The sequence below is a fragment of the Rhinolophus sinicus genome, linkage group LG09 (assembly GCF_036562045.2).
Source record: "Rhinolophus sinicus isolate RSC01 linkage group LG09, ASM3656204v1, whole genome shotgun sequence".
Lineage (NCBI taxonomy): Eukaryota > Metazoa > Chordata > Mammalia > Chiroptera > Rhinolophidae > Rhinolophus > Rhinolophus sinicus.
Window position 1 is genome coordinate 10,574,097 of NC_133758.1, and position 21,950 is coordinate 10,596,046.

At 33.8% G+C, this 21,950-nt stretch overlaps 1 protein-coding gene across 9 annotated transcripts in view; it reads right to left on the reverse strand.

Annotated features, from left to right (window-relative positions):
* The window catches only part of RELCH (RAB11 binding and LisH domain, coiled-coil and HEAT repeat containing), an 88,968-nt gene that overhangs the window by 26,729 nt on the left and 40,289 nt on the right, over positions 1-21,950 (reverse strand). For 5 of the 9 annotated variants that reach the window (XM_019729319.2, XM_019729313.2, XM_019729312.2 and 2 more), the window contains 8 exons: positions 18,437-18,549; positions 14,953-15,043; positions 12,219-12,290; positions 7,494-7,634; positions 6,890-7,054; positions 4,877-5,051; positions 938-1,094; positions 196-319 (listed from right to left, as the gene is read on the reverse strand). In XM_019729319.2, coding sequence (XP_019584878.2) covers positions 196-319; positions 938-1,094; positions 4,877-5,051; positions 6,890-7,054; positions 7,494-7,634; positions 12,219-12,290; positions 14,953-15,043; positions 18,437-18,549 — 1,038 coding nt within the window. The remainder of the gene's footprint in view (positions 1-195; positions 320-937; positions 1,095-4,876; positions 5,052-6,889; positions 7,055-7,493; positions 7,635-12,218; positions 12,291-14,952; positions 15,044-18,436; positions 18,550-21,950) is intronic. The other 4 variants (XM_019729320.2, XM_019729317.2, XM_019729318.2 and 1 more) reach the window with 1 other exon arrangement.

Below are 21,950 nucleotides of genomic sequence, written 5' to 3' on the forward strand. Positions count from 1 at the left end.
TAACTCGTCTTTTGAAGATCAGATATAAAGGTAAGAGTATTACTGACTAAATTTTTTTTTTACTATCATAGTTTTCTAAGATATTAAAAGATAATTAGAGTAAAGGAATGGCTCATGCTTTTATTTACTCTGTCATAGCATTAATTAACACATTACATTTCTATGGCTCTTGCATATAAGAAAACAAGTTTTTACCTTAGTGTTTGTAAAAATTTTGCCAAATGTCCGGCAAAGGCGCCAGAAAAATCTGGAGAACTCATGGACACAGGCAGTTGAGGTAACATTAATTTTGCCAACTATTTCTATAAGTTGTGGCAACCTGAATATGAAAGGAAAGAAAAATAGGCAGGGGATACATATAAATTACTGTTTCCTTGCCAATTTCTGAAACAATGCAAATCTAACAACCTCTTCTGTTTTGTTTTTCACAGACATTAAAATTGGAAAGCAAAGGAGTTGTTTGGGACCTTTGGAAAAGGTCTTAAGTTTACATTCTACTCTATGAACTTCTTAGAATAAATTTTAGCTGTTTACCATAAAATATATGGAACTTTAAATGTCGACTTCTGAGTATGAAGTTAACAGGACTCAAATCAATGAACTTGATGCTTCACACAAGAGCTTGCCTAACATGGCATCCGCTTAGCCTCAAAAATGAGAAGTCTAAAATCCATTAGTTTAAAATCCATCACCACCATGAGACAACAAGGCAGCGGATAGGTTCTTTTGCCATAATACAGCAACACCATCTTCACAGATAAATCACTACATACCCAGTAGTGTAAATCTCCTTTCCTAAAGAAGTTTACCATAGATGATGCCAAGTTATGTTTTGTTATATTTTTTATATTTTGTCCCTCAGTACCAAGGCTAAATATAGTGAGCTACCTTCCATTCAACTGAGGTGAACTGAATGATTGTGGAGGCGGGTACTTACAATTGATTGACAACCCATAGTAAACTCTCCCAGCCTGTAGTACCCTCGTGTTCCAGCTGGTAATCATAAAGTTGAAGTAGCACTGCCAATTGCTCACGACTCCCAATAATAGTAGACACATCTTGAAGGGGTGACATAGGTCGAGGGAACCTCGTCACTATAAATAATAGAAGCAAAACAAGTCATGTGGAAAATGACAGTTTGGGCAGTTAGCTATTCTATCAAAAGGAAAATAAAGTTCTGCCTCCTAATAGTTAATCAGCTTATTATAAACTTTAAATATTATACTGAAATAAATTAATTAAATCATATTTTAGAAACAAATGAAATAAATTCTTGTCACATGTGAACAAATTTAACAAATCTCAAAAATTAAGATTTTTATAAGACTAAATAGTTATAAACAAATACTGTAATGAAATAGTTTGCTATTGAAGAGTAAAATTTCATTTAGGTAATTTAAAATTGGCCCAGAGATAAGATCTTAGATATAGATTTAAATTTGGTTTAAAAATATAGAAATACTTCCAATTCCACTAGATTGTTTATGTCAATGAAATAGTAAATATGATAAAATATTTTCTGCAGGGGATAAGAAATTAATAGGGTAGTAGCAGGGAAAAAATTGTTTAATACCAGAGAATAATGATATAAAATATATTAAAGCTTGAGCTGAAAAGGATTCTTAAGTATTTAATATCCAATATTAAGTGCTTTATTTAAAAAAATTTCCATACATATTTGGTAAACATTAAGTTAACTCTACGCAACTCCTGCATAGAGGTTAACACCCTATGAAGACACAAATAAGGAGGCAGCACTTTCTCAAAACACTTATCAATTAATTATTAAACTTAAGAAACCATGAAATATAATTAATTTTAAAAATGCTCAAAGACAACATTAAGATGTTATTGTCTTTCTATGATGTGCAAGGCTTTAAACAATACACTAAGTTCTGATAAAGGTTATTTCTTGCTAGCTGAACTCTCCTGTTTGCTATGATAATACACAAACAAATAAATGAAACTGGGTAATATGGTGTCTCTCACCATCTGAGGTTTCTGCTTGAATTCTCACTATCTCAACCCAGGAATCAATTAGGTTTGGTGGTGAGGGATATTTGTATTTCATATTTCTACATCATGTTCACAGCATATCTAATATAATGTCAAACAGAGTTAAATCATATTGGTTAGAATCTGCTATACTGTGATGGAATTAATGTTATTCCTTCAAAAATAGTGATAAATTATTAAAAAATAGTGAAATAGTTAAAAGTAAAATAGATATATCAAGATTTACTGTAGGGAAAATGAGGTCCAAAGATTTAAACCTAGGTCCAACAGAAGCAAAACAATGTCAAGAAATAAGCAATTACTTGGATAACTCAGTTATTACAGATAAGCAATCAGAATGGTTCAGGAACTTCAATATATCATTCTATTTAACAGAATTTAAAAAAATTTGAGCATCTAACTTATAACAATACAAAAAGGTCCCAAGAATGCCTGGCATTTTAATAGGCTGGGAAAACAGCAGCATTTTATTATCAACTAAATAACCACAATTACCCAGCAAAATAATAGCTGTTATAACTCTTTAATGTATTTCCCTCTCACTAGAATGTAAGCTCTATGATAGCAGACATTTTTTTCTATTTTGTTCATGAGTATATCACAAGTATTTAAAATAGGGCCTCACATATAAACATTAGCTAACATTGGGGAATAATTGGTACTAAAAATATCTGTGTAGGTTTACATTATTTAAGAGAAAACAAATAAATCTTCACTTATACTAAATTATATTCCAAATTACATGGATGTATATATAGCTAGATATATAGACATGGATACATATGGATCGACCCTAAATAAGGATATAATATTTCTCCATTTACAATAAATGCATTATAACCTAGATGTGCGTATAATAACAGTAACATTTATAGCTACAGTTAAAAGTCAGAGAGTCAAATTAAGTCAACAAGAACTGAAAAGAAAAGATTATTTTTGGTATGATAAAGACATAATCACAAGAAAAGAACCCATAAACACTAGAATGAATAAAGAGGGTGCCAAAAAAATGGATACACATTTTAAGAGAGGAAATAACTATTAAAATTGTAATAAATACTCAATATATACTGATAACAAAAGATGAATACAAGTCACGTCTGACTTCTGCAATTGCAAGAGGTGCTCAAAGTGGTTCCCATCAGCGTCTAGACACTTCTGATTACGGCGAACTACTGCTTGAACAATGTTGACCAAAGTGTCCACTTGTCTACAGTTTTTTGGCATCCCGGTGTGTTCAGGATGGTAAATAGTTGTTTTGAAAATTTTCTATCTAATATTTAGCACATGCCCGGCAACAGGTGACATTCAAGAATTATTTGTTAAATGAATGAATAAATGGTAGCAAATGTTATGGGTTGAACTGTATGCCACCTAAAAATTCCTATGTTGAAGTCCTAACCCTTGGAACCTTAGAAGATGACCTTATTTGGAAACAGCGCTGTTGCAGAAGTAATTAGACAAGATGAGGTCATAGTGGAGTAGGGTGGGTCTTTCATCCAACTGATCTTAGAAACTAGGGAAATTTGGACACAGTGACACAACACGCACACGGAGAACAGAAAGTGAAGATGAAGGCAGAGATTGAAGTGATGCATCTAGTATGAGCCACGGAACACCAAAGATTGCAGCAAACCCCCAGAAGGCAGGAGAGAGGCCTGGAACAGCTTTTCCCTCCTAGCCTCAAAAGGAACCAACCCTGCTGACACCTTCACCTCAGACTCTAGCCTTCAGACTGTGAGACAACACACGTCTGTTGTTAAAGCACTCAGTACGTGGTACCCTGTACTGGCTCCCTAGCAAACCAATACAGCAAGACAGAAAGAGAAAGAGGAAATTAGCAAGTCAGGAAAGTCTCCAGGCAGATGAAGTGCCTCAAGGAGTGAAGGGGCAGAATCTGAAGTGGCAGCTCTTAAGTGCTTTACTAAGGCTTATCTTAAAAGTTTGAAGTTTCATTCTTAATAATATCATTTTAAAATATTTAACTGTACCCCACCCATTCTCAATTTTCCAAGTAAAACTGACATTCAAACAGTATACACAATTTCTATGCTGTGTTGTGTGTATCCTTGGACACACTGCCTCATATCCCTAAGATTATAGGTAAACCACCGTTTATATGAAAACTGCAATTCTAAAAAAATTAAGTGTCTGTTGATGTTCTTGATCTTATAATTCTTTTGTCTATCAGAAAGCCAGTAAGGGACAGGGACAATTTCACAAATCTGAAAAAGCTGCAAAGGGAATTCATACACAGTAATAACTTGTCTATAACCATTTATACAGGGCGACAGGTAGGTGCAGTGGGGTTAGCAAGTGTCATGGATGAAAGATCACTTACTGGTGAGATGGACATTGAGATAAGAAAACACTGGCTTTTGCTATCAATTTCATGTATTTCTGAAAATAAGTCACATTCCTTCTTTGGAAAATAAAAATTCTGCCACATATGCTTATATTCCTTTCAAAGACACAGTAGGAAAGGGTAAAATATTCACCTTCCCCTATTGAAAATAAGACAGAACAGCTTGGGAAGGAAAAAAAAAGATTTAAAAAGTGGAAATGACAAGCTTCATAAACTGGCACTAGTAAGTATTAAGGGCATCTTTTCATTGATTCAGCTCATTATTTCAGCCACTGAAGAAAAGGTTATAAAAAGACTATAGATTAAGAATGGAAAGTATAAATGTTATAAGATATAATACCACAATGCTTATCCATAAGAGATGAAGGCATACAGTTTACCTTAGATCTATGATCACGAGATTCCACAGATATAACACATTTTAGTAATTATGCTGTCATCAATTTTTAGATTTTTAATCAAAACCACTCTTTGGGAAGCTGCTATAGTTGATACCTTCCTCCCGTAATTCCAGTGCAGTACCTTCTATCTGTGGCACTTCACCGTGCAGCTTGGCTTTGCTGGAGAAAGGTGCGTTCTGCAGCACTAATGCAAAGAGAGATGGGATCAGGGACTGCAAGGCGGAAAGGTACATGTGGAGCTTGTGTTCATCCAGCCCGTGCTCTCCGTCCTGAAACATAGGCGGCGGAAACTAGTGTTAGTCTTCTGAAGTTATGAAGGGTATTCCTCCTTTCTGTGGCAAATGACCACACATGTAAGGGACCGCATGTTAGGCTCCCCACATGACAGCTATGGGGCTGTCCATGAATCCTTTCTTAATTTCCCTAAGTATGTGAAAATGAGGAGAAGCATTCAGATACTGTAGGATAAGAGAACATTTTATATGGAAAACTTCAGGGCGAACATCAATTATTTCCATTTGTGTGGAATTTCTTTCACAGGTTTTTTTTTTTTTCTTTTAAAAGGGTCGTATCTTTTGAAATGTATGAGTCAGGATAAAGAAATTAAAGTGAGCCCCAGGAATCATTTTAAACGCTCAACTGTTAAACGAGCAGCAGTGCTTGCTGTTTTCCCTCTCCTACTTTCTACAGTCCTTTATAGATTTGGTGACATCTGTATTTGACCTCAATGAATGCACTTTAAAAAAATTCAACACAGAGATAAAGTGTAGGGGAAGAAATTTCAAAAGGAAACAAAAGAAAGATATAATAGAAAGAAAATAAGAGTAAGGAGGTTCACCATGGCACACAGAAACCAAGTATTAAAGGGAAAAATAGAATCATTAGAGATGAAAGCATTTATTGTTGTTCAAATCCACTTGAGATGTCATTATTATGTTATAAAATAACAAGTGTGCCAGATGTACGAGTTATTTACTATGGAGTTCTAATTAGTTAATTTCTTCATGGAAATTGAACACTGTAGATAGGTTTAGTAGCAATATGGAATTAGCCATGCTATGAAATGAAACAAGAAAAACTAGGTATGGCTAACTCTCAGACAGAAGGAATGTAAACTTTAAAAAAATTCCCAAAAAAAAAAAAAAAATTCCCTAGGTTTCATAAAAAGTTTCACTTTAGTTGTCTATGTTTGTTTTTTTTTTTTTTTTTAAATACTCATTTAGAAACTTCTGGAAAAAACAGTTCAATTTTTAAATTAAATAAATACATATGTACACATATCTATGTATAAGACCATCTACAGATTAGTTACAATGCTTTATGTAGAGCCTTATACATCCTTTAAATTTTGGGGATAGAAAGGGCAAGAGTTTGAAGTGAGAGACATCAGATCCCGTTCTATCATTTGACAGTTGTGGGACTCTGGGCAAGTTACTTAAACACTCAGTTTCCACACACAAAAAAACAAAATATAATTCAAAGGGTTATAAGAATGAAATACTATATTTTATACATAAAGTATCTACCTTAATGGCATATAATAGGCATTAAAACAATGTTAGTTTTTCTTCTGGACTCCAAAGAGATTTTAGGAAAAAAATTAGATCAAGAAGTTTCTATTGTTCAACTTTTCTTCAATTCTTTTACTTGGAAAAATGAAAAGTTCACTTTAAAAAGTGAGGAAGTGAACTACTACAGTGAAATAAACACAGTTAAAGCATTTTGACATTGTGTAAATAAGAAAGCTTTGGATACACATAAGTTAGTTATCTCCGGACTCTGGGCACTGGGGCTGACCCTTTACCTAAAATATTTAAGTCAGAAAAGGCAAGGAAGAGCTAGCTTTCTGAATAATGTATGAATAACAGTTCCACAAAGGTGTTATTTCAACTAATAAACTCAGATCATGCCCTTTCTCCTTCAGCTTCAGTGGAGTAAAACTTCCTCAAATCTCTCTTGGCTTCAGCCCAACAGAATCTTTAACTGGTAATTTATTCGAATGTTCAGCTAAGGTACTTTCTGTCTTTGCTCCCCAGCATGCTTTTAAGGTGCCCTGGAACACACCTTTCACATTTCTAAGAACTATATAAACAAAGGAAGTATTTACCCTGAGAAGTTTTTCAATCTTGTTCAGCAATGTAGGTATAAGATGAGACTGTAAATTTCCGAGTTCTGTAGTCCAGGCAGCATAAGCTGGTAAAAATACTTGATGTGTTGCACTAACTACTCTTTCTGAGGGATCACACAAGGCTGACAGCAACAATTCAAAACCCTGCCAAAAAAAGAAAACAACAACAAAAACAAAAAACAGGCAAAATATAGATTTTCAAAATAAACAAAAAAACTCAATACAAATAAATATGCATTGAAGTATATTTAGAAATCATTTTAGGCAAGGAAGAAAGCCATCCATAATCCCTTCCCATTTTCTTTAAAGAAAATGTCCTGTATCCATTGATGAAGAAACCAAGGAGAAAGGGTGGTAAACACACATGCTTGTTGCCAATTTCCTGCCACAAAGCTGTGGCGAATACTGTAAATGAATCATAGCATTCTCTCCTCCGAAGTGCGGAATTGAAACCAGGCAGCCAAACCGACTGGTTAATGTTGACATAACTGCCATCCCTACTACAGATTGTACAGTAGGGTATCTGAATCACAGATTTGGAATTTTAAAATAGAGTAAATGGGGTTAATTCTGAAAAACATACCTGTTGATATTTGTCTGGATCATCAATGTATCCCATAATGATACCCAGGCTTTTGATCACAGCTTCTCTTACCAAATCTGCCTTATCTTCCATTAGCATCTGTTGCAACATTGAAAGAACCAAGGAGCTACGAATTTCTTTCTGAAAATAAACAAGAACAGGTTCTGGCTATTTATTTACACTAGTAGCAGAAAAACATAGAAAATAATGTGACAGACATCCACGTATTTAAAATTCAGATTAAATATACATTAACATTTTGTTAGGTTTGCTTCAAGTCTTCATTTTTCAAAGACATAGAACATTACGGATACAGTTAAAAGTATCAGTCTCCTCTACCCTCCCTTTCTAAAGATAATAACATCTACCCTGAATTCGGTATTAATCATCTCCCAGCATGTTTTTATATCTTTGTTAAATATGTGCAAACCCTTACAGTGCACAGTAGCAGGCGCTTTGGGCAAATCAACAGTCAACACTCTGCTATAAACGGACAATGACTCTTTTACCACTACCTGTTCAACTCAGAGAAAAGCACTGAGAGTGATAATAGCAGGAGGGACTACAAAAATCACGCTGGTAATCAAAACATTTGCCTGGGGTAGGAGTGTGGAAACCTTATAAAATTCTGGTGTTCCTATTTTTTGAAGAACTGAGAAAAAAATTCAAACAGCTAAAATATGAGAGTAAACTTTAAAAGTACTTCAGCAAGAATTGCATTGCTATTTTCAGTTGCTACTATTAAATATAATGTCAAGGCAACAATAATTCTGTGTCTTAATTTCACATAATTTCTTCCGCAGTTAAAGAATATTAGAGAATATTTTAGCCTAACTCATGGCTGATGTTAGAATAAAGAATTATCATTATACAAATTCTTGCCCTTCCTTCCCTTCTCTGTACCATTATTATAACTTAATTAATTTATAAAATTCTTTAAACCTGAACTTATTTAGATGTTTTTTTACCTATAATGGTTAGAATAAAATGAAGATAGAGGATGTGACCATTTTCATAAATTTACAGTGTGATTTGGAATGCAGAACAAGGTCTGACAGACATTTTTAAATGACCTAGTTTTTGTTTTGACTTTTTAAGAATAAAAATATATATAATTTTAGTAAATTTTAGTTACACGTTGGTTGGTGAATATACCTTTTGATATAGCCTTGTTTATTTATCCTTTCAGATACTTTAAATATTAAATATTGGTTTGAAAATTGGCTTCTTGGTTGGTATCAGCACAGGCAGCCTTAAAATATCTTAACTTTCAGATACTTTAAATATTATATATTGGTTTGAAAATTGGCTTCTTGGTTGGTATCAGCACAGGCAGCAGGATAGAGGTACGCAAACTTGAGCTGGGTATGCGTTTCACATGGACTTGGGCTGATGCCCACTGTGGCAGTTTCAGTATGCCACAGGGAACCCACAGGACAGGTCAGGAGGCCATGACCACACTGAGACTTTCCTGGTACCAGTGACAGTGGGTACGAGGCAAGTGGAGACCCACGGAGAAAACATTAAGCCTATTCTGAACACTGCCTAGCATTCTGGTGCCAGCCGCAATGCGGAATAGCTCACTATCCTTTGCGAGCACGTGATGTTCATCTCTGTGTTGGGACAATAGATAATAGGATGCTCAGACTCACTTCTTATATGTATCGATCCATATGATTTATCACAACAACACACCAGTTTTTTTCCTATAAGATGGAAAAACATTAAAACATTTTTCATCGTGCCCAGTTCCCAGGGAAGGTATGGGAAAAATAAGAACTCCAAGGCTGACAGGATTACAAGTTCGTGTTATCTCGTTGGGGGCAATTTAACACTGTCAAAGTAAAAAACGCAAATGCTGAAAGAAGCAAGATGCAGAGAAATTTTAAAAATGCACCCACACAAGAACCTGGCAATAGTGTTTACTGTCAGGGATACAGAACATTACATATCCTATGACTAATTCTGGGTAAGAACATTTTAAAAATGCAAGTGGGTATAAGCACAAAATTTTATTTTCTGTAAGAATTAAAAACTATTAACAGTAGATAGATACCTTTGGAGAGGATGACTAGGGGCCAAGGAAGCAAGTCTTTGATTTTCATTTTATTCTTTTCTGTACTATATAAAAATATATTTTTAACAAAAAAAAATTGTTACTGGGAGTGAAACTATGGACTATTCATTTTTTCTTTATATTTTTCTGAATAAAAAAGCCATAATAAATATTACTTTTTAAAAGGGCAATTGTCTGACGATTGGTTTCTCACTTTTCACTGAAGAATATGAGGTTAACAGTAAACTCAACATAAATAGCTCATGCATTGTTGTACAATTCCATTTTTTGTACTTTTTTAAAGAATAATCTTACAAAAATGACCCTTTAAGGTAGGGGTCAGCGCACTTTCTGTAAAGGGCCAGCTGGTCCTTTGGCTTTGGGGGCCATCAGGTCTGTTGCATCTACTCACATCTGCTGGTGTAGTTGGAAAGCAGACAGACAATCCATCAACAAATGGGTGTGGTTGTGCTCCGGTAAAACTATTTACAAAAACAGGCTGTGGACTAGATTTGGCCTCCAGCCTGTAGTTTGTCAAGTTTTGCTTTAAACTACGGTTGTTTAAATTAAAATAACTGTGATGTCACCACATCCCTCTATCCCTTCTAAGCCCTAGACCAATGGGAAGATACTTAAAAGGGAACAATAGTCCAATGGTTCTTATTTTTTGGTGGCAGGATACCTTCAGTCATTTAAAAATTAATGAGCTTTTTCTGTCTGACTTATTTCGCTCAGAAAAAACAGAGAACCATGTGATTTCACTGATATGTGGTATATAAACCAAAAACAACAAAAGAACAAGACAAACAAATGAGAAACAGAAACTCATAGACACAGACAATAGTTTAGTGGTTACCAGAGGGTAAGGGGCGTGGGGGGTGGGAGATGAGGGTAAGGGGGATCAAATATATGGTGACAGAAGAAGAACTGACTCCGGGTGGTGAACACACAATGGGATTTATAGATGATGTAATACAGAATTGTACACCTGAAATCTATGTAATTTTACTAACAATTGTCACCCCAATAAATTTAAAAAAAAATTAAAAAAATATGTTAATGAGCACATCAAACAGCTTTTGTTTGGGTGGGTAATATCTATTGACATTTATTTATCATATTAGAAATTAAAACCGAGAAATTTATAAATATATATCAATTCATTTAAAAATAACAATAAGCTCATTAGGTTAACAAGAATAACATTTTAATGAAAATAACTTTATAAAACAAAAAAATTAGTGAGAAGAATGGTGTCGTTTTACATTTTGCTGCAAATCTCTTTAATGTCTGACTTAAAAGAAGATATGTAGATTTTCGTATCTGCTTTGTATTCAATTGTTGTGATGTGTTGTTTTTGGCTGAAGTATTTAAAAAAAAATCTAGCCTCACATAGGCATGAAATTGAAAAATGGAAGAGTATTTTAATAGCCTTTTCTGATATAAATAGACATTTTGATTCTACACTCGAACTGGACAAATGGTAGTTTCTTAAAGGTTAGTTGCAGTGTGGAATCTGAAACAATGATATAATTCGTTGCTACTAAGCTCTTTCAACTCTGATATATTAAATTCCATTGGTCTGTCTTGAACCTTGCTTCTAGTTTTTACCTATGCATGATTTTGAGTATTCGCACTGGTCATTGGAGAAATATTGGACCATGAAGTTATGCAGATGTTCTTCAATATTGACAGATTTTATTATAATCTCAAAAAAAAATCACATTTGTTAATATCACCACTGATCTCCTCAGAAAAGTGTTTACATACTTAGAAACGGTCACTGTCACGGAGGCAGATACAAGTTTTCCAAAATTCTTGTTCTCACTTAAAAGTTCCAATTTTATTCTTGGCAGTAAATGCCATCTACTTGTTTCCCTTGAAGTGACAGGCTCATTTCATTCATTCCCATGAAAATGTCTGCCAAATATCCAAGTCTGAATAACGACAGTTTGTTTGTCAATCAGTGTTCTGTCAAATAAAATCAGTATCCCATGAAAAAAAGTGGCTAGTTCAGCTCACAACCCAAACCATTCAGAGTGCTTTTCATGAAACAACCATCAAACCTCAGTATGCAGCAAAGGGGCTTGATATTGGTATTTTCCATCTTATCACAGAGAATATTAAAAAGATGCATACTCAAGTGTCAAAATTTAGTAGAATGAGAATTAACAATTTAACTGATTCATCAAGCTTATGTTTAAGAGAAACTGGCTTCTTCTGCACGTGCCTGGCAGTGATGAGTATGACAGAGTCAGTATATTTGGGTGTCACTGCCCTCATCACTGCTTAACGACTGCACTGCCACTGCTGCCATTACACCTTTTGCACCAATGGTGTAAATGTCGAAACAGAAAGAGACAAAAACTGTTTTAATATTATTCTCACCTCATGGACCTCTTTGAAAGGATCTCAAGGAAGCCCTCAGTGTACTCAGACCACACGCTGAGAACTGCTGATACCATTTAATGTACTTATACTCTTGCAAAATCAATGGTTAATGTACCTATTGTATCAAGGTGAGCCTTTTCTTTTTGACTCATCTTTTTCCTTTATTAGGAGCATGCCCTAGGAGAATTTGGATTAAAATTTATAAGACATTCGATTCAAGGTTTCTGTATTATTGAAAAGGAAAAAACAGAGTTTAAGAAAAACACGCTAATTCTTACAGGAAGGTAAGGTGCCAGAGCTCCACAGGATTCCGCCACAAGTAGTCGTCTCTCTGGGTATTTGTGATTAATCTGGAGTAAAACAGAAATCAAGCATAAACAACATACCGTCCCTTCCCCCAACAGAGCATTACTTTTTTCACAAGTCCTGTTAAGAGTGTGATAAAGCTTCTTTCTTTTCCACTTCTGGGAATCCCTGTGTATACCTGGATCAGGAATAAGGGAGTTGGGGAGAACCTAAAAAACGAGGTCACAGGGGTTATCTGTTAAAGAGAAAAGGATAAAACGAAGATAAGAATTTGGCAAGGTGTGTAGAGGTTGTGGGCTTGCTAAGACAGCTTTCCTTAGGATGTCAGGAGCAACTTACTCCTTCCCTAACAACATTAGTATATTTTTAAATTTGCAAAACCCAGCTTTCGGCTATTATAGATATTGGTCTATAATATATGCCAGGAATGACTCTTCAGTCCTCTTTTTTACCTGAGGCATTAGGAAGTAAGTTAATCAATGGTTTAACCAGAGCCCTTGACTAGTGATTTTAGAGTAAGCAGACTTCAATCCATTTGTGTTTGCATATGTGGAATGATGGGGCTTTGCTATTTTGATGACTACACTGAAGCATAACAACAACAACAAAAAAAACAACAACAAAAAGACACATACTGGGTTTTGTTCCCATATGTCTTCTTCATAGAATATAAAATTTTCTTTGACTGGAAAAATATATCTGTTTTCATATTCCCACATGAAAAGGTGACATAATTCATTAATGTATTGGATGCCTAAAATTAAGAAAAGAAATTATATAGCAATCCATTGGGCAACAAACTGGAGGTAGGCAGCTAAATAAATTCCCTATATCCATGTTTACTCAGGTTACAGAGGAGGTGGCGGCAGAGATGTTTATAACTGACATCTCTGAATTAAATTCAGAAATAGAAACCTCAAAGTACTAGAATGGTTTGAATGTCAAAGTGTGCTATACATAAACTTTCATTTTGCTTTTCTTTAGTCTCAAAATTAAATGTGCATACAAAAATCAAATGTATTTCTATAGACTAGCAACAAACAGAGAATAAAATTAGGAAGATTCTATTTACAGCAGTATCAAAAAGAATAAAATACTTATGAATAAGTTAAAAAAATGCGAAATTATATTCTGCAAACTATAAAACATTGTTGAAAAAAATTGAAAAGACCTATGTAAATGGGAAGATATCCTAAATTAATGGATTGGAAAGCTTACTATTGTTAGGATAACAATATTCTTCAAATCGACCTACAGATTTAAAGCAATCCTTATGAAAATTCCAGCTGGCTTCTTTGCAGAAATTGATGAGCTGATCCTAAAATTCATATGAAAATTCAAGGGACCCAGAACAGCCAAAACAATATTGAACTATGAGAAACAAGTTCAAGGGGTTGGGGTTTGTATTTGGGGTGATAAAATTGTTCTAAGATTGTGGCGATGGTTGTGCAACTCTGTGAATATACTAAAAATCACTGAATGTATACATTTTAAAAAGATGGGTGAATTGTGCGGTATATGAACTGCACCTCAATAAAGCTTAAAAAGGAAAGAAAATGGAAAAAACTATAAAAAATTAAGTGTACATATGAATAACTATACAGAACTGTAAATTCAGAGTTGTATATGCTGTTTCTATATTGGCCCAATGATTAAAGTCTCACCTTTAGTTAGTATGCACTATAATCTATAGATGGCATAAAGGATTGTCAGAGATAATTATGACTACACGTGTATAATGTTCACTTTATATACGAAACGTAGATATAACTTCACTAAATTTTAAAGAAAAAAAGTAAATACTCAAAGAAACTGGGAATAGAATTCTAAAAGACCACATAGTTTAGTGATATTCCAGACACCAATTTTTTTAAAGAATAAGTGACTATGCTATTATAAATAAGGCCATGAAATTTGTCTTTATACGTAAGAAATCCATTTTTTAAGGATGGAAATATAAGCTGCTTAATGATGTGACATCAAGTCTAGAAAAATCAATGATTCTGTGTTCTACAGAGGACTGGAATATTATAATTCAATATAAAACCAAAAATATTTGTTACTAAATAGTGACTTGAATTATATATACAAAAATCCACCTAGATCAAAGGTTAATACTTTATATTCTGTATATATTTATATATGCAAGTATACGTCGATATACAAATTATTTCTATTACCTCCCTACCTCCCTACCCACCTACACACACACACACACCTTCTTGATCTCTCTTGAACTCATCAGATACACTCTCATCTCACGGCTTTTGTATTTGTAGTAGCTCTCACTTCATTCAGATCCTTGCCTAAACATCACTTCCTCAGAGATTCCTTCTCTGACTGCCCTTTCTCAAATAGCATTCCCCATCACTCCCTAACCCTTATCTTGCTTTATTTTCTTCACAGTTTTAACACTAAATAATATCATGTAATCTATTTGTTTACTCTTATCCATTAGGATGTCTTTGTCTTTTGTTCCCCACTGTACCACTGGAACTAGTGTTTCTTAAGCATTTGTTAGAAGAATGAATAAAGCAAAGCATCCCAGAGCATTCTGGGATAAGCACTATTAAATCACTGTGCAGGGGGACAGAAACAGCAGCACAATTTGTATCCCACATTTTCCTAATGGCATTTGAGAAAGAAGATGTGAACATTTGTGAAAACTGGACTATAATAGCTGGGGAAAACTCAATAGTGATTTACCTGCTCCCAGCACTGTGGTAAAAGTTCAGCTTCTACACGTGTTGGTCCAACATGACGTGCAAATGCCACGCAGCCGGTCAGTATCATTTGCCTGAAAACAATATGAATAAAAACTCATATTTGCATTAGAAAGCACAACTAGGACAAAGGGTTAAAAAGGGTCACCTCTATAATTCACAGGAAGTACAGTACTTTTGTACAATCAAATTAGGCTTTTCCAACAAAAGACCAGACTCCAAGAAGATAGTGAGTTCCTTAAGACTAGTTCCTCCAGCAGTGGCAACACCATTTGTGAGACATGCTGTGAAGGGATTCTCTATTTATATGATCTGAAACTCATAACCTCCTAAATTAACTTTCATGAAAACATATGCATTCTGAGGTTATATGTCCAATGCTTCAGCTTCTACTAACCCTCAGTTTCTAGCTACTAAAACAATCAGTGATTATTCCCTCAGTATTTCTATAATTAAAAACTATGGCATCGCGTCAGTAAAATGACATTTCTTAAATGAGAATTTTTGGTATTGCATCCAAGACAACTGGTAGGCAGCGACCAACATGGCTCCCAATGATGTCTATCTCCCGATATCCCAGCCCTTGTGCAATCCCATCTCCTTGAATGTAGACTGGACCTAATGATTTGCTCCTAATGGACAGAATAATGGCCAAAGTGATGGGATGTCACTTGAGATTAGGTTACAAAAGTCTGTGACGCCCATCTTGTGAACCTCTCTATTGCCTTCTTAGCTGGGATGCTTTGATGAAGTAAGCTGCCATGTTGGAGGCCAGCTAGGAACTGAGACCCTTAGTCCAAAAACCCATGAGAAAGTGAATCCTGCCAACGACCAATCATGTGAGTGAGCTCAGAAGCAAATCCTTCTCTAGCTGAGACTTGCGATGCCTACAGCTTTAGCCAACACCTTGATCACAGCCTTGGAAGAGACCCTGAAGCAGAAGACCCGGATTCACTGAGCCATACAAATTATAATATAAAAATGAGTGTCATTTTAAACCACTTTCTTTTGGGGTAATTTTTTACAGAACAATACATACATAACTAATACAATAACTTCACTTGTAACAGAAAAAGAGTATAAAATTTTAAGTAAGATTTTCACTCTTCAGAATGAAGTTCCATTTCAAATGACTTTAAAATGAAGAATTGTGAGTTTTTTTTCATTTTTGATTGTCTAAGACTTTAAAACAGTAAAACCTGATGGGGTGAAAAGTATGTTTTCAATAGATGTTTTAAAGTATTCAACTTCAAGGAAAACCAAAATAGAATGCTTAATTCATATTAATGATAAAATCTGCACTTTGAGCTCAGGCGTTTCTCATTGCTGTTTCTCAAAATATGTCGGTTTAACTCGAAGTGCAGAATACCTTTAAATTTCTGTCTAGTTTTGCAAAATTGGTTCTAACTGTTCTCTCAGGAGAATGACAGACAGAGAACATCTGGACAGCAGTGAGGGAAATGCTGAGCCAATACGTCTTCACTGTATGTTGCAGCTTCTTTTCACCACAACCATGTAATAATCTGATTCCCCTTCACAGTGATATCATTGTCTGACATGCTTGCTTCTCAACTCTTCTTTTGCCTTTCACTTCCTTCTACTTTAGGAAGACAAATAAAGTGAATAAAAGGAAAATGGAGAAAGAAATCCCAAGCTTTACATATAGCACTTTAGTTGCCTGCTCACTGATGAAAATGACCTAATATCTGATCACTGTGTTCTCCCCCCACCAGTATTTTAAAATAATGAGAAGGCATATACATAGGTTCCACAAATGTTTGATAATTGCAGTAAATAAACTGGTGAAATTAAAGCATTTCAAACAGTTGATAGAAGTGTATACTTATATAGGAACTTCATGTGAAATGACTTTGAATCCTGATTCACCATCGCTATACCAGAGATGTACAAACTTACTGAAATGTTAGGCCCCTCAAAACAAATTTCTTAGTCAGCCAGAGGTAAGATTCACAATTCTAAAAAAAATGAGAACTTTGACATACAGTTGAAAATAGAAAAGGTCAGATTGCCTGCAGATTATTAACAGTATTAGAAACAGGCTCCAGATGGCAAAAATAAATGTTGTTCCTACTTACGGAGAATCACAGGACAGGGATTGCTTGCCTAGTATGTGACAAAGCTAGAAATATGGTGTCACTTATGGTTGTTAGGAAAGAACTGGTAAAAAGCACTATTACTGAGAATAAAATCCAGTTTTACTTAGGATATGATCAAAGAAGTCCGAGATCATTAAGTAAGGAAAAATGATAACTGATTACATGTCAAATACATTATGCTAACTTAAAAATTCTGCCTTGTTAATTTCTTATTCATATTCTATATAGTTCGTCAATTAATCAGATAATTTAAATAAATAACTGTGTTTCTGTAAGGTGAAAGATTTCAGTGTGGACAAAGGTGCTCAATTTCTGACATATCTTGACCTGAAGGAAGGCTAATAGGTACTTTTGGCCACCAGGTGGCAGCTGTTAGCTTTACGCGCAGAGTATGAAAGCCAGCTATTATAGATCTAAAAGCCTTTTCCTTGCAAATCTAAAAATGACAATGTAATACAGGGTATTTAATTAGTAACTTCACTCTTATGATTTTCCAACATTTTCAGAGGAAGCAAAAATTTTAACAGTCATTAAAACAAGTACTGAAATTCCATAAAATTACCTAAGCATAAAGTACAATTCTATTGTTTTGCAAAGGTATAAGCAACGTTTTTCCATTAAGATAGAAAATCGTAACACAGACAAACATTTCAACTGCCAAATTTTACCCATCTGGTGCTTAGTCTGCATAGCCACCCAACAGGATGTTTTGTTCACCTTCACACTTGTACAGCTTTACTTAAGGTAGTATTTAACAGTTTTGCTTTCTGAGTAGACACCTATCGTTGTTTGATCAAAGATCATTCCCCCTTTTCTGGAAAGTCAGTCTGATGTATGTCTCTTCCCCTCACCACCCTCGGGCATAACTCATTTCTCCACTCAGGCATCCTGGGTGTGGGCTTCTGACTCAGGACTCACCCAGACAGAACACTGTATATCCCTCTAGCCACACAGCAATTGGTTTACAGACAGCCCAGTGATTCAGAAATTCATATATTAAATATTTTATTTCTTGTAAAGCATAACTATGAAGAGACCATGATGCATCTAGTTTAGCTGTGGAAAAGGGAGGGAAGATTTTGGTCTTCTTAGAAGTCACATGTGAAAGACAAAGACAAAGAAATATTTGAATAGAAGTCCAAAGGTAATTAATACAAAACTGTACGAATTCAGCATAAGTCACTGGAATAACATGAGTAAAAACATTTCAGACCATTGTGAGTAGGGCCAGTGTTTCCTGTCTACTAAAATAGGTATTGGAAAGAAGGCATTTAGGTTAAAATGCTAATTTTGATGTCAAATTAGTAAGTCAACATTTTACTTATTTCCCAAAGAAGTAGTCATACGCACCTTTGCTCGTCATCTGGCCTCTTGATCAAATTGAAAAGTATGTGGAGGAGCTGATCTCTCTCTTTAGGCTCAGGATGTAGGCATGCTGTACATAGTATGAGGGGGATCAACTCCTAAAGAAACACGAAGGTGCAAAATTCAAAGTAAAAATGCATTGCAGAATATTCTTTCCCCCCGCCAGAGCATTCTTAAATGGACATTTAAAGTGAAATAAATCTCAGTGTACAAAAGGGCAAATTTTAATTTTGTTGATATTCAAGAGAAAACAATGAAACATGTATTTATGGTTGGTTGTGCAAAAGGTGCAAATCACATTGTAATAAAGGTACTTAAGATTCATCTAACCTTATTTTCTTATCCAATACTTCCCAAGAGTCTACTACTGTTTACACTAGATAACATTCCATCTTACTACAACCTGATATAGTCATTTTAATTTGGAAAGTGTTTTTAAACAAAACTTGCAAAAGTTGTATTTTAAAACTTAAAAAGATACCAGAAAATAAAGACAAGTCTTCCTACTTCCACAAGTACAATATAATCTGTCTTTGAGATATAATTAATAATTTTGTAACCTTAGCACATAACTGGATAGCTAACTGAAAAGACCATTAGAAATGTTTTATTTGAAATTGAAAATTTTAACTATTTTGTTTGTGGCATATTCAATATGCAGAGGTAAACTCAATATTTTGTAGAAGAGTAATACACAAAAGTTTATTTCTCTCTTTCAAAGAGACATTTGAAAATTTATTAAAGTTTCACATTTTAATTATAATAAGACAAAATTCTAAAATATAGTCAAAAGATATTGTTTTCCATTTTGGAATGGATTTTCAAATCTAATGAGAATAAAAGCCCAAAAGTGATAAAATATTTTTGGAGAGAAATCCTCTGTTATAAAAACAATATTTTGCAGATATTTAAAAAAAAAAATCACTATGGTATAGCATTATTAAGAAGGGCAGAATGCTTCCTACTCCCATTTCTTTTTTCCATCTACCTCCCGACCTACCAAAGAGTGCCAGACGATTCAAAAAAGGAATTCATCACTATGGAGTAATGCATGATACCCTGAAGAACAGTCTACACTTTAGAAGTAGCTTCCCATTTTGAAGACACTCCCTTAGAAACAGATGATAGGATTTCTTTTTGCGTTGATTGAAAAAGACATGAAGCTGAAAGGCATGAAGTCCCTTTCCATTATTTCTAAAGTCTTTACATATTATTTAAAAATTATAATTACCTGATATAAATCTTAAATTAAAGGTACAAAAATGTAAATAAGAAGAGCTGAGAATATATCTGAGCAGTAAAAACAAATTTAAAACATTTATGCTATCATTTTCTATTTGGGCACCTCTGTAGGTTTTAGTGACTAATTGAAAAGGAAAATAAATAATTAGGAAAAATAATTTTTCACTAGGAATGGAGAACAGAATATACATATATATATATACATATATATATGTAGGAGAGATATATATATACATATATATGTATATGTATATATATATCTCTCCTATATATATATATGTATATATATCTCCTATATTGTTAAGTAATGTTTTCATCAGAGGCTGAATATGACATTTGATGGATCAGTCTTGACTTTGTAGGAGGAAATAAACAACCTTTTTAATATTTGGGTAGGAGACCTAAATTAATTCTAATCCTTAATTAATTAATCCTTAATCCTTAAAGGATTCCATGTAGCTGCTAAGAGCCAATGACACTGATAAGAGGAGGAAGACTCTCTTTGTATTACATTTTAAAAAATATGTAATGTCTTCAACATCCCAAATGGAAAGCTTGGACTCATTTGCCATTTCTACTTGTCCCACCCCCATTCACGGCACAGGTTTCTTGCTTCCTTCTCCTTTACTTTTCTAAATTAGCATTATAAAACTGCTTTTAGAAGTAATCCTTTATGAAATCTTTTTTTAATTACAGAATTTCCCCTTCAAATACATTTATAGAAGAGGCAAATTGTAAAAATATCAACTTATTTAGTCTATTTACTAGATGCATAGATCAAAGGACAAATATATTTATTCTGTAATTTGGTTTGAAAGATTCAAGTTCCTCAACCAACCCATTAAAGTGAACTACTATATAAGTCACATAGAGAAAACTAGTTAATTTTTTCTCTCAAAATGAATAAATAAGGAAGTCTTTTAAAATATAAGCTAATAAAAAGTGGTCATCAATACTTCAAAGAACATAGGAGGAATTTTATTTTCACTTTTCATCATGTCAGAAATTGGTATCTTATAACTAAGAGCATGTCACAATTTTATCGAAATTCTTTTTCTTTCTTAAAGGTATATAAATGTTATAATCAATGGCATCTTAGATTTGAAACATGGTCTGCTGAATTTAGAAAATGCTATAATTGAGACCTGAAAGTCGAGTGAGGTTGTTAGTTTTCTTTTAAAAAACAAAAACCAATAACACTAATATCTATATTGACTGTGCTTTTTCACTTTTATAAAAAATAAAAAGTTTAATTTATTAGACAGTTTTAATTAACTTTTATGTCATTCCTTTTAAAACAGTGGGTCACAAAATCAATTGAATGGGTCATGAAGCGCATTTTTTCTTTTTTATTGTTTACTTAGGTTTATTCTTTATTGTTTTCAAAATATTTATAAAATCATCTTTGATATTGATTATCTTCTATTTTAACTTTTTGTAATTAGTAAAGACAAAGTTCTTTATATACTGATAAAGAAATATACAAAACACAATGTTACATGGAAAAAAGCAAAGTGGAGAACAGTGCATACAGTATGGTACTATTTGTGTAAGTCATGGAAAAAAGATCATATATTTGAGTTTGTTTATACAGGTAAACAATATCTGAAAGAATATAATACAGTTCTACAATAATAGTAGGAGACGTCAGTACCCCAGTTTCAATAATGGATAGAACAACTAGAGAAAAGATCAGTGAAGAAGTAGTAGACTTGAACACTATAAAACAATTAGACCTAATAGACATATACACACAACACTCCACCTGACAACAGCAGAAAGTACATTCTTCTCAAGTGCACATGAAACATTCCCAAGGATAGACCATATGTTAAGCCACAGACAATTCTCAATAAATTTTAGGAAGATTGAAATCATACCAAGTATCATCTCCAACCACATGGAATGAAATTAAAAATCAGTAACAGAAGGGACACTGGAAAACTCATAAATAAGTAGATATTAAACAACATACTCTGTAAATAACCAATAGGTCAAAAAAGAGATCAATGAGAAAATTAGAAAATACTTTGAAATGAATGAAAATGAAAAACACAACATACCAAACTTAATGAGATATAGCAAAAGTAATACTCAGAGACAAATTTATAGTGATAAATGCCTACATTAAAAAAAGCAAGATCCCAACTCAACAACCTTGCTTCACACCTTAAGGAACTAGATAAAGAACAAATTAAACCCAAGGCCAGCAGAAAGAAGAAAACAATAAATATTAGAGCAAAGATAAATGAAATGT